The sequence below is a fragment of the Asterias amurensis genome, chromosome 13 (genome assembly GCF_032118995.1).
Source record: "Asterias amurensis chromosome 13, ASM3211899v1".
NCBI lineage: Eukaryota > Metazoa > Echinodermata > Asteroidea > Forcipulatida > Asteriidae > Asterias > Asterias amurensis.
Genome location: NC_092660.1, coordinates 17,815,588 through 17,827,940, shown reverse-complemented (window position 1 = coordinate 17,827,940; position 12,353 = coordinate 17,815,588). Strand labels below are relative to the sequence as shown.

At 39.5% G+C, this 12,353-nt stretch overlaps 1 protein-coding gene across 2 annotated transcripts; it reads right to left on the bottom strand.

Moving 5' to 3' along the window:
* Positions 1–3,834: 3,834 nt before the first annotated feature.
* On the bottom strand, positions 3,835–12,274 carry LOC139946077 (metalloendopeptidase OMA1, mitochondrial-like). 2 transcript variants are annotated; one of them, XM_071943677.1, is made up of 9 exons: positions 12,162–12,274; positions 10,949–11,361; positions 9,661–9,889; positions 8,049–8,222; positions 7,388–7,495; positions 6,004–6,132; positions 5,726–5,800; positions 4,915–5,064; positions 3,835–3,988 (listed from the first exon to the last, which is right to left on the bottom strand). In XM_071943677.1, the coding sequence occupies exons 2-9, from the start codon at positions 11,341–11,343 to the stop codon at positions 3,836–3,838; spliced, it is 1,413 nt and encodes a 470-aa protein (XP_071799778.1). In that variant the 5' UTR covers positions 11,344–11,361; positions 12,162–12,274; the 3' UTR covers position 3,835. The 2 variants fall into 2 exon arrangements, with proteins under 2 accessions (XP_071799778.1, XP_071799780.1); XM_071943679.1 differs by having other exon boundaries at positions 8,049–8,144.
* Positions 12,275–12,353: the final 79 nt, after the last annotated feature.

Here is a 12,353-nt window from a genome sequence, read left to right as displayed (position 1 = left end):
CGTTTTGTGCACAGCATGTTTTCAAATTAGTTTTGACCTCAAATGTAGACTTAAGAAGATTTTTGTACTAAGTAGAATTTTGAACTTTTTATGGAGGTTTGCAGAAAATACTATGAAATTTGTTCGTCGAAAATTGGGAAAATCAGAAGAGAAAAGGAAAGTGAAACAACTATTGGGACAGTTTATCCACTCTGATTGGTTGAGAGGAGGTCACATGGCCATGTGTGACATAAACATAGTAAAGAGTGGTTAAACATAAGGTCTGGAGCGCTAGCTTACATGGGCGCTTATTGATGTGTAGTGCAATCAATACATACCAGTACTCGATGTAAAATCTATCAGTATGCGCTCATGCGCAACTGTTGGGCGTTGCATGCAATTTGAACCTTTTCGCAAAATGGAGACCGAGGACAAAATAGTAGGGCCTACGAAACAGGAGTTGAAACTTAACCGTTTTTTAGATTTTTCAAGTAAGTTTTTTAACAAAAAGTGCATTCATGAACGGGAATAAAACAGTAGCAACTCTGTCTTAAACGTTCAATATTAAGGCCCTCGCCTTCAGACGATCAAGAGCTCGTCGCAACTCTTTCATTCACTTCATCAAATTTTTACTGTGAATAACAAAATGGTGCAACTGCAATTTTTAATAGGAGCTGTATTCAGTCCTTTTACTAGTTCACTACTTGCCATGTTAGACATTATTTGGAATATTACAATTTTGAATTTAGCCATACACTGATGGGTGTGTTTTTCGTCCTATAAAAACCAAAATTCATAAACTACCAGGGTTTTATATTGGAGGTGAAAATCCCTTGACCATTAGGGCTGGTAGCTCAAAATGTTTACTAGACCAGCAGCCAATTTCACGAGTAAAAATGAGTAACTCGTCCTAACTTAGAATGGGTTCAATGCGGCTTCACGTCTGTGGATAGGGAAATTAAGTGGTCCTTAGTCGTGAGATTAATCCTAAGTTAGAAGAGTTGGCGACTGAACTCTTTTCACAGGAAAAGAACCATAAGGAGAAGAATATAAACCTTTTATTTTTATTTGAACAAGCGCTTGGGGGAATATTTTCGAGTGTACTTCGATACTCACAGAATTGAAAGACATTACAGTGATTTTTTGTGCAATTAAAAAATGCTACACTTGTCAGGGCTAGGTAAACTGGCCCAACGTTAAAATCATTTCCCTCAAGCCAGGACCAAATTTCAAAGAGCTTCTTTAAAAGTAGAAAATAATGCTAAACAATTTTCCGCTTATCAGAAATGAGCAGGATACCAGTTACAAATTGTACAGATGACATGGTAGTTTGGTTGGTAACCTTATTCTGGTAAGCATCATTTTGTTGTGCCGAGCAAATTTTTGTGCTTAAAGGCAGTGGACACTATTGGTAATTACTCAAAATAATTGTTAGCATAAAACCTTACTAGATAACGAGTAATGGGGAGAGGTTAGTAGTATAAAACATTGTGAGAAACGGCTCCCTCTGAAGTGGAGCAGTTTTCGAAAAAGAAGTAATATTCCACAAATTTCATTTTGAGACCTTGGGCTTAGAATTTGAGGTCTCAAAATCAAGCATCTTAAAGCGCACAACTTCATGTGACAAGGGTGTTTTTTTCTTTCATTTTTATCTCGCAACTTCGATGACCAATTGAGCTCAAATTTTCACAGGTTTGTTATTTTATGTATATGTTGAGATACACCAAGTGAGGAAACTGGTCTTTGACTATTACCGATAGTGTCCAGCGTCTTGAAGCAGTGTCTTGAAATTTGGCTCTGTGGTCAACAGTGAATTTCGAGCCCTGACTACTCGGAAGGGATGTGAACCTATACTCTATAGCAAGACTTGAAAGTAATGAGTGAATAATGCTTTAAAAAAACAGTCTGTCAGTGTATCGGTTAATATAAAATTATATTAATTTTCTCCAATGCAATTATTTCATCAATAATAAATATTACTTGGGTTACTTTTTGAACCTACAATGAAGAATACAACAATTTTCTGAAATTTTAATTGAATTTTTTTTTTTTTTTTATTCCATAATGTAATTACATTCCTTTGGTATTTTACAATGTACATTTGTTGCCAGTTTAGAAATGTGAATTTCTTATAAATAATATTTTAGAAATTGAAATGCAATTTTCTGAATTTCAGCATGAATTAATAATCTGTATTACACACAAGTTGTAAGAATAAATTGTTGGGATTTTAAACATTGTCTTATGGCGGTTTATTTTGTTTGTCTTTTCGGCCACACGGTTTTTAATTGGCAGTGCCCAGGTTAATATATGTCATTCATAAGTAACTGTGTTCAGTACTCAAAAGCATTCCCACATGACTAGGCACTTTATTGGTATTATTATAAATTCTTTCCATTTATACAAATATCTTCAATTTATTTCTCTCAGTAATTCCACTTCAACCTTAAATTAAAAACAAACTACATTGCATTTATACCATAGGTCCTTTTGATTGGTTAACAGTTTGCAACAGCTTATAAGCCATTGACGTGTTAGATTTGAATAGTGTCTGGTACAATGCAAGCTTACGTAGTTACGTAAGAGACGGTTAAACACCCATACACAATTCGGAATGGATGTGTATAGCACAATAGTACCAGGGACTTCTCATCTGGAAGTTGCTGTAGATGCAATTTAAGACTTGCCCCGAACCATTTGACATGCCAACTGTCAACTGTCTCAACAGTCTGAGGAATTCAAATGTATTAGCGGTATATTGTGACTAAGCAAGTCATTGCACCAGACATTATTCAAATCTAACCCGCCAAAAGCTAATTTTACTTCCTCATTTAAATCCTACTACGGCCGTGTCCGAAATGACGACTTCGGCTACAGCTACGTCTAGATCAGCGCATCTACCAGTGTTGAAGAATAGGCAGACGCGTGCGATCTAGCCGTAGCTCTAGCCGAAGTCGCCCTTTCGGACACGGCCTTAGATACAAAATCAATGCTAGCAATCCACTGATAATGATGAAACGTGTACAAAGAGATGCACAGCCTCAGCTTCCTGCTAGTGCACTGTGTTTTCTTAATTACCTTTTTTCTTTCGTCTTTAAAAAAGAGGGTTTATTAAAAATTTAATTTTAAAATTAAAAATTAAAAATTTACATAACGATTTACATAATGATTATTCTCGGGATATCTAACGTGGACCAATGTTCTTTCAGGCAAATCACATCACCTCCATGATGCGTCAGGTCTGATCTGATCTCGCACATCAAATTTCATTCTGCTGTTCATTGGCTTACGAGTCGTTAGTTTATGATGATATATGGGTTTTTAATGTGATTGATGGATGTTCTTTCAGGCAAATCATTGCATGAACTTACACATTGAATCTCTTTCTAATGTACTGTCCAAAAATGTTTATGAGAGATGGGCTATCGGCTAACATCACAAGGCTACTTCAATGTGAGGGCTACACTTAACTGATTTAGACTATCGGCCAAAATCAACTGTCACCAAGGGCTCGTACCACCTTCTCCTGGGGCTGAAACAGGGTTATCCCCTTCACAGTCAGTAAGGATGTAGGCATGGGTATCATCCACTAGGAGTCATGGCTGGTAGAGCAGAGTTCACTACCTTCCAATTATGGTTATTGTGCCTTTAAAGTGTCATGACTGGAGTTTCAACCCACACTCTGCTGCTGAAAACACCAAAAAGCTTGGGTTCGTTGACTTAGACTGCTCACCCTTGACTCGGCACATTGATGTTCGAGTCCTACTACGATGATAAATGGGTGCATTGGTCAAGGGCACAAGTGTCATGACCGGGAATCGAAACCCACACTCTGCTGTTGACTAGTGTCATTCTGTTATGATGATATTTGTATTCCTGACATGACCACTGGCTGTTCTTTCCTCCTCTCCCGCTCCTCCTGGAGAATCTCCTTCTGTTTCTGAACAGCGAGTGATGGGTCAATCTTCGGGAGAGGTGGACATTTACAAAGTTTCCGTAACGCCAGTGCCTGCCATAAATGAGAGAAAAAATAATTGATCGTGTTGGTATAGGAGCAGGCCTGATGGGTTCGTTCTTGAAAGGGCAAGGGCACCAAGGCGTGGTCTCCTTAGGGGCACCTCTACGGGAAATCGTACACCACTATTAGAATGTTTCAAGGGGCACCAACGCTATGACCAGGGGCATGGAGAAATTTGCCTTTGTCACCTCCTTGAAGCAACAGGCTTGTAGAGGTGGTAACACAAGATCTTAGTTCTTTTTTCAAACCACTTCTCTGACTAAGGCTCGATCAGGTATTGTGAACTTGAAAATGTATGATTTTGGTACAGGGTTTCAAATAAGCAGAGCGAGAGAGAGAGAGTAAGCCTGAGCCCAAACCGAAGCTATAGTCTGGAAAAATGGCCTTCGCATGTGAAATTGGATATAACTGTTGATTGAGATCAGTAAAGTACAGACCAACCACTTTCTCCCAGGCACCTTCAATCCTACTCATCCTTCTCTTCCATTCATATGGCCTACTGATAGGCAGTTGTTATTAGGGCCTCAGTACTTAACCAACCACAATCAGACATTATCTCGGAGATGATTTGGGAGGCTTAGGGTTAAAGGCAGTGGACACTATTGGTAATTGTTCATGACTAGCCTTCACATTTGCTGTACCTCAACATATGCATAAAATAACAAACCTGTGAAAATTTGAGCTCAATCGGTCAAAGAACTTGCGAGATAACAATGAAAGAAAAAAAAAAACCTTGTCACACAAAGTTGTGTGCGTTTAGATGGTTGATTTTAGATGGTTGATTTCGATACCATCAATCTCTCCCCATTACTCGTCACCAAGAAAGGTTTTATGCTAAAAATTATTTTGAGTAATTACCAATAGTGTCCACTGCCTTTAAGGTTTTTTTGGTCGGACCCAGAGAAGATTCAACTTACTTGTGGCATGAGGGTGTCTAGTTTATCTGCTCGGTTCTGGTGTGTTGGATGTGTACTCAGCCATTCAATTTCTAGATCCTCGCCACCACCGTTACTCTGTAAGGCCATGGATTCCCAGAAGGCTTTGCTTTCACGGACATCAAAACAGCTCTGTCAGACAAAAAAGGGTGATTTTCAGTGAAGATCACAGGATTTTTTTTTTTTTTTTTTTTTTTAGATGATCTTCCCGTCGAGGGAATTGGCAAACTCCCACAATGGGATACAAACACAAAGCTGGCAACAGCCAATCTCTCTCATACAAATGATTATAAAGTGCACAAATCAAGAAATTGGGATTCAGTAACTAGACGACAATATAATGGGAAATATGTTAGTGTGGGAGGACTCAAAACCACAACCTTGATTTCATAATGCTGGACAGCACATGAACGTTCCGGGTGCAGAGAAACCTTTATGTGAGAATAAAGTTTGGCATAAAGTGATGGACGTAAAGTTGTCAGAGTTTATCTAGAATGGGAGGTTGGCTGAGCTGATTGGGGACGTTGGTGTCTTACAGGTGACGCTAAGTTAATACAAAAGGCTATGTGGTGTGCTCATGTGATGTCACGTAAAAGAACCGAGAACAATTTTCGTCGAAGAGTAGGGTAAGGCCAGTGTTTCTGGTTCGCATAGCAATCACCCTTGTTTACATGTTTCCTCAGGCTTGGGAGCTACAGTGATGAAGTTCACTTATAAAGCAAACTTGTTTTTTATTATCAGAAATGTATGACAAGAGTAACATCATTGTTATCAAACGAAAGTCCTTATTTACCTTTGCTGCAAGGATTAGGCCAACTTCATCTGCCTCAGCTTCAAGATTACGACTGTAGGGCATTTCAAGTACGAGCTGGGAAAAAAACCAAGAGAAGGCAACAAAAAAATCAGCGGTTCGCTTTTATAGGCATCAAACCCATATTAACCTTGTGATACCCACTGGTTTTTTTTTAGTAATCAGTGAGCTGCCTCTAATATTATTAGTTATAAGATTCAAAAGTCAATATATACACTGTCAGACAACTTGAATACAAATGATTTTAATTATGTCTCTACCTCCACGACTTTCTGTTTGAACCACGTTGCCACCAGCGCTATCCCATCATTCGGTAGAAGAGCCCAGAGTGCTGCCAAGACGACGATAAGAAGCAGATCAACAAACTCGGTAAAGCTGACCTGCTCTGCCTGTTGAAATAGAAACAAAGAATGATTGGGTTTAGCAGTAATTTGTCTCCAAGGAAGCTTGAATAACTGTCACCTCAGGTTGTTGATGTTCTGAGACCCAAGAGCATACTAGTGCCAATGACGGGATGGATAGGAAACAAGAAATGTTAAGTTTTAGATGTGGGAGGAAAACCCCAATGGGGGAAACCCAAGCAATTAGGACCCAATTTCATGGCTCTGCTTACCGCCGAATTCTGCGCTTACGATTGCGATTCCCGGCTTATAGCAAACGCCGAACTTCTGCGCTAGCCTTGTAAGCGTAGAATGCCTAGTACTGTGAAGTACGCATGTGCAGAAGCCAAAATTTGCCGCTAACCCGTGAAATACGCTTGCCGTAAGCACAGAATTCCCTGCTTCCGTAAGTGTCAATTCTGTGCTTACGGTAAGCAGAGCCATGAAATTGGGCCCAGGTAGGGACTGAAAACCCAATCCACATGCAAGGCTCCAGTCCGGGATTCGAACCGGGGTCCACAGAGGTGTAAGGCAGCGACAGAAACCACTAAGCTATCATCAGGCGTGGAATTACTCACAGGACACGCATGGCCTCGGTTGCCCCTAGTCTTGGCCTTGGTGCCCCTTCAAAAGTTTCTCATTGACTTTAAGATTTTCCGATGGAAGTGCCCTTTGCAAAATGAAAATGGCCTTGCAAGGCCTGCAAGATGATCCCCCTACTGAGGATATCCTAAACCACTGCAAACTAGCCGAATCTACAGATTGTGTTTTATGTAAATAAGTGCTTACAGGTGAAAAGTGCCCATTTGAATTGTTGCAGTAACTCCTATTGACATGATTGATCTCTCCTCTGATTCAGCGTGAATCTAATAGCGGGAATTTTGAAAAGCTGTTCTTGTCAATAGGAATTACTGCAACAATGGAAATCGGCACTTTTCACTTGTAAGCACTTACCGCAACAACAATACTCGACCGATTGTTACAAAGTGTCAAAATCTAATAATTTAATTGTCCGTCTCCTGGTATTTTCGTTTTTAGAACATGAGTAACAATTTTAAAATATAGGTGCTTTTACAACAGCCGAGTTACTTTTTTTTGCTGTCTTTAGTACATCGATGTGTGTTAGCACTGTATACATGCATCTGCAATTCTAGAGCATTGTCTTACCAACTAGACCACCGAGATTGCCCATTTGTATGTGATTGATGATTGGTCAGGGTGTATAATTGTAAATTATGGAAGGAAGTATGGGTTTATAACTTACAGCGTGGTTTAATACAACATGTGCTATCTCATGAGCAAGCACCGTGCCAAGTTGTTCTTCATTCGCTACAGCTTTCAGAATACCAGTAAAGACAAAGATTTCACCATTCTGTAAAAAAAAACAGTTACAGTGGAATTATAACAGTGTTATCTAAAAGTTCTGTATACATTTGGTAATGTCAAAGACCAGTGTTTTTACTTGGTGTATCCCATCATAAGCATAAAATAACAAGCCTGTGAAAATTTGGGCACAATCGGTCATCGAAGTTGCGAGAAAATTATGAAAGAAAAAACACCCTTGTTGGACGAATTTGTGTGCTTTCAGATCGGAATAAAAGACTTCTAGCTAGAAGTCTTTTATTATTTTAGTGAGAAATTACCTCTTTCTCAAAAACTACGTTACTTCAAAGGGAGTCGTTTCCCACAATGTTTTATACTATCAACAGCTCTCCAACCCTCGTTACCGAGTCAGTTTTCAATTTAATATTTGTTTTGAGTAATTACCAAACATGTACCTTCCCTTTAAAATAAAGTATGTGACATATTTATAAAGCGTAGTGTAAGGGTTTACCAAACCAGAAACTCAATACACCAAAGATCTAAATGACTATTAAATCCAATTCTGAACCATACCACGCTCTCAACCAAACATATTGACTTACCGGCAATACAAATGCATTCTTTTCATCTTTGTCAATGATGTGTATCATCCACGTCCGGTCCGCTATCCGTGGAATATCTTGATTGGCTCCAGTAATCTTCAACACAATTTTTCCGATGGTCAAATAAAGAGGATGTGAGCTGTGCACGCATTTATCAGCGTGTAGCGACTTCATCTTAAAGGAACACGTTGCCTTGGATCGGACGAGTTGGTCAAAACAAAAGCGTTTGTAACCGTTTTTTATATAATGCATATGGTTGGAAAGACGTTTTAAAAGTAGAATACAATGATCCACACAAGTTTGCCTCGAAATTGCATGGTTTTCCTTCTACTGTGCGAACCAACACGGTCGGCCATTTATGGGAGTCAAAATTTTGACCCCCATAAATGGCCGACGTGTTAGTCGACGAGGTAAAAGGAAAACCACGCAATTTTGAGGCATGTTTGTGTGGATCATTGTATTCTACTTTTACAACATCTTTCTACCCATATGCATTTTATGAAAAACGGTTACAAACGCTTTACAAAAACCAACTCGACCGATCCAAGGCAACGTGTTCCTTTAATTGTATGAAAAAATAAAAGATTGCGGAAATGTTAAAAGAAAAATTCAATCCTTAGCTCCCTACATCGCAAACTTGTTGTCAATATCCACAAGCTGACTACTGATTAAAAGGTATAATAGATGTTAAATGTTAAATTTGCATCGAGGATAAAGAGTATTAATTTTGGTTTTTTACCCATACACCGATGTGTGTTAGCACTGTATACTCAGTACTTTCCCCGAGTCCTGTGAAAAAATATCACAGGCATGTTACTCGGGTGGGATTCGAACCCATGACCCTTGCAATTCTAGAGCAGTGTCTTACCAACTAGACTACCGAGGTTGCCCGGTAGTGATTAAAAGGTGTCATGGCAGAGTGGTTTAGAGCATCAAATTTGGGCAGTTAAGTCATCGGAGTTTGGGTTTGAATCCCGGTCATGGCACTTATGTTCTTGAGCAAGATGCTTTGCTTGATTGCTTCTCTTCACCCATGGATATAAATGGATACCTGCGAGGGTAGAGGTAGTCTTGGTTCAAGACTCTCCTGGATTTGTTACAAGAGGGCGCTCTATCATCCCCGACGTGCTATCAAACGATATCACAGGAGAGTCTTGGCACATTCGTTAAATCTCCCCCCAAAATGCTGGCTCTGCGGGAAACCTACGCACGCGCATCTAACGAATGTGCCAAGACTCTTCAGTGATAGCGGTTCTCGGGTGATAGCGGTTCGTGGATGATAGCGCGTTGGGGATGATAGCGCGCCCTCTTGTGACAAATCCAGGAAAGTCTTGAACCAAGACTAGGGTAGAGGTGGATAAGGCAGCTCAGGGCTGTATACTCCCCAGGGAGCTGAGAAAGATTAAAGGAATGCTATTTATTGGCCAGGGCACTGATGAAAAGCACATTGAGAAATTATTGTGAAAGCGCTATATATATAAGAACAAGTTATTTTCATTATTATTATTTTGATTCAGTTTCATTAAAATGAGAACATTGCCAAATTGAAGACTTTTAAGAATAATACTGAGTGATGGAAAATAAAATGGAGCAAAACCTTTGTTTAACCTACTTTTTCATACTCCGTTTCAGCAATTTTCCTGAACTGGTTGTCTGTAAGTGCTATAAAACGTCTTCTGTTAGTGATTGGTGTCATTTGTATGTGACTGTAATAGTAGATAGCACCAACTCCTGTTAACCCGGCCAATGCAGCTGCAATCTTGTACTTGTTCCTACGTAGGCTTTCATAGAAGTATTGTCTTTTATTGTGAGGTAGTGCTTTCCACCAATTCCTGAAGAAACTGTAAGTAAGAATAAAACGTTAGGACATCAGTTGACATTATTAACCCTTTATTCTTCAGAGCCCATCGATTTCTTTACAATCCCTACCAAAATGCTAGATAAGGCTAATAGTTTTTGATGATGTTATTAAAGGCTAAATTTTAACAGAAAATCAACTTCTTTTTAAAGCCATTGGACCCTTTCGGTAAACAGTGTTGTCCAAGGCCCACACTTTGTGTACCACAACTTCTATATCAAATAACAAACCTGTGAAAATTTAGGCTCAATCGGTCATCGGAGTCGGGAGAAAACAACGGAAAACCCCACCCTTGTTTCCGCGCGTTTCGCCGTATCATGACATGTGTTAAAAATAAATCCGTAATTCTCGTTAACGAGAATTTATATTGTTTTGGTGTTTTCTCAAAAAGTAAAGCATTTCATGGACTAATATTTCAAGAGAAGTCTTTCACCATTGCCTTCTGTAAACCCTGTAAGTTATTTGTAAATCTGTGGACTTTTATTTTTTTTTCTGAACCGAAAGGGTCAAATGGCTTTAAAGGCTAAATTTTTAACAGAAAATAAACTTTTTTTTAAAAAGTGCTGACAGGGTTATAAAAAGACTGGCTTCTAACTGCACTGCCGCCACACCTGAACAAAGATATTCACAAAATAGGGGGAACACCTATCGCCGCCAACATTAGGGCTAGATAGCCCAGTCTATATAATGGCAGCTATAACATGCTGACGCTCCACCAAATTCCAAGTCTGCGATCGTGGCTTTTAAGCTACTTGACAGCCAATACATTATTGCCTGAAATATCGCCCTCTTGAAGACTAACCTCCGTTATATTAGGAGATTGCAAGTTAGGGGCGCCTAATAGCTAATCTGTGGGGGCGTTTTTCATGGCTGATGCACAGGAATAACCACGATCTCAGAATTGAAACCAACTCTACCAACTGAGTTATCTAACCCTATGTTGGCGGTCTTCCTATTTTGGCAATATCTTTGTTCGGGGTGCCAGTCATCAGAAGCCATCCTTCAACAACAAAACTTTAATCCTCTTGTGATGACGACTTACCGCCCGCTGAATATCGCAGTTAATTTTGCAATCGGTTTGACAACTAGAAAAGCAATCACAGCAGGAAGGGCCTGATGAGGGGGAGATGTTTTGAATTCTCTCGTTAAAACTTTCACCGGCCTGTCACGCCCATACAGCAAAGTCCTAGACCGACTGGTTGAAAAGTCAAATAAGAACTGTCTAAAGGTTGCTGGTTTCTTGGTGTTCAAACAAAATCTGTTCCAATGTGCTGAAGTACAGATCGTCCGCCAGGTTTGTTTGGTTGGACAGTTGGTCTGGGGAATCTGAGGATGACGTTGAGCCTTTAAGGAATCAAACCATCTTATGTTACAGTGCAACCTTGTGTACTGACGACTTGCAGAAGGCATCCACTGCTGCAGAAATCTTCTCGCCATTGTTTATCATTAAACAACCTGTGTGAAACAAAAAGAAGTTTTATGTCAAATTATCGGTAATTAGTTAAAATAGTCAAGTTAAACAGTAAGATGGCAACCTGTGTATTGTTACTTATGACGTTCAATCAATCAATCACACAATCAATCATAGAAGACATACAATGTAGCGCCAAAATCAACAATACTTGTAAATTATTACTGTTGTTATGTGTCTCATTTTTGCCTACTTCTAGAAACTATAACGCTCACCGGGGAGCCTTGTAATTTGTTCCAAAGTACCACCACTCTTGACTGGGGATACACATAGTTGCGATAACGTAACCCTCCTCCCTACGGCGTGAGGAGAGTTATGTTATCGTAACCCTCCTCTCAACGGCGTAAGAGGAGGGTTACGTTGTTATCGTAGTTATCGCAACTATATACACACACTGACACATCAGCCACATCAGTTTCGAAATTGTCAAAATTTCGAAAAAAGGAATCTAGCGCCCGCCCCAGTCATCGGGTCTAATATATATGCCCTTCTTTAACGTGACCTTCTTGACTGCGCACTCAGAAGCAGTGCAGTTGTTGCAGCCATGGAATTTTCTTCCTCCATGTTAAAGTTGCAATTGTGTTGTCGTTTATAAAAAAGGAAGAAAGGTAGGCCTAACTTTTATTTATTAAATTTTAATAAATATTAACTTTAAAAAAAAACATTCATAGTAATTTGAGCTAATTTAGGGCGGATAAATTGGTGGCGAGGTGCAGAAAATTATCCAAGAGTTTGTTCAAACATATTTACAGATCTATGCAAGAGATATCAGTAATTCACAAACCAGATTATGGTCACATTGAGTTAGAAGAATTCCGCATAAACTGCGATGATGACATTTCCCACACCGGCTTCCCCCGGAATGAAGGAAAATTAACGCTTGGTGGCAGCATTTAATACATCCCTGTACTGCATGGGTTATATGATTGTATTTGTGTAGTGTTCCTTTCTAGCCACAGAGGGCGCTGTTTAAGAT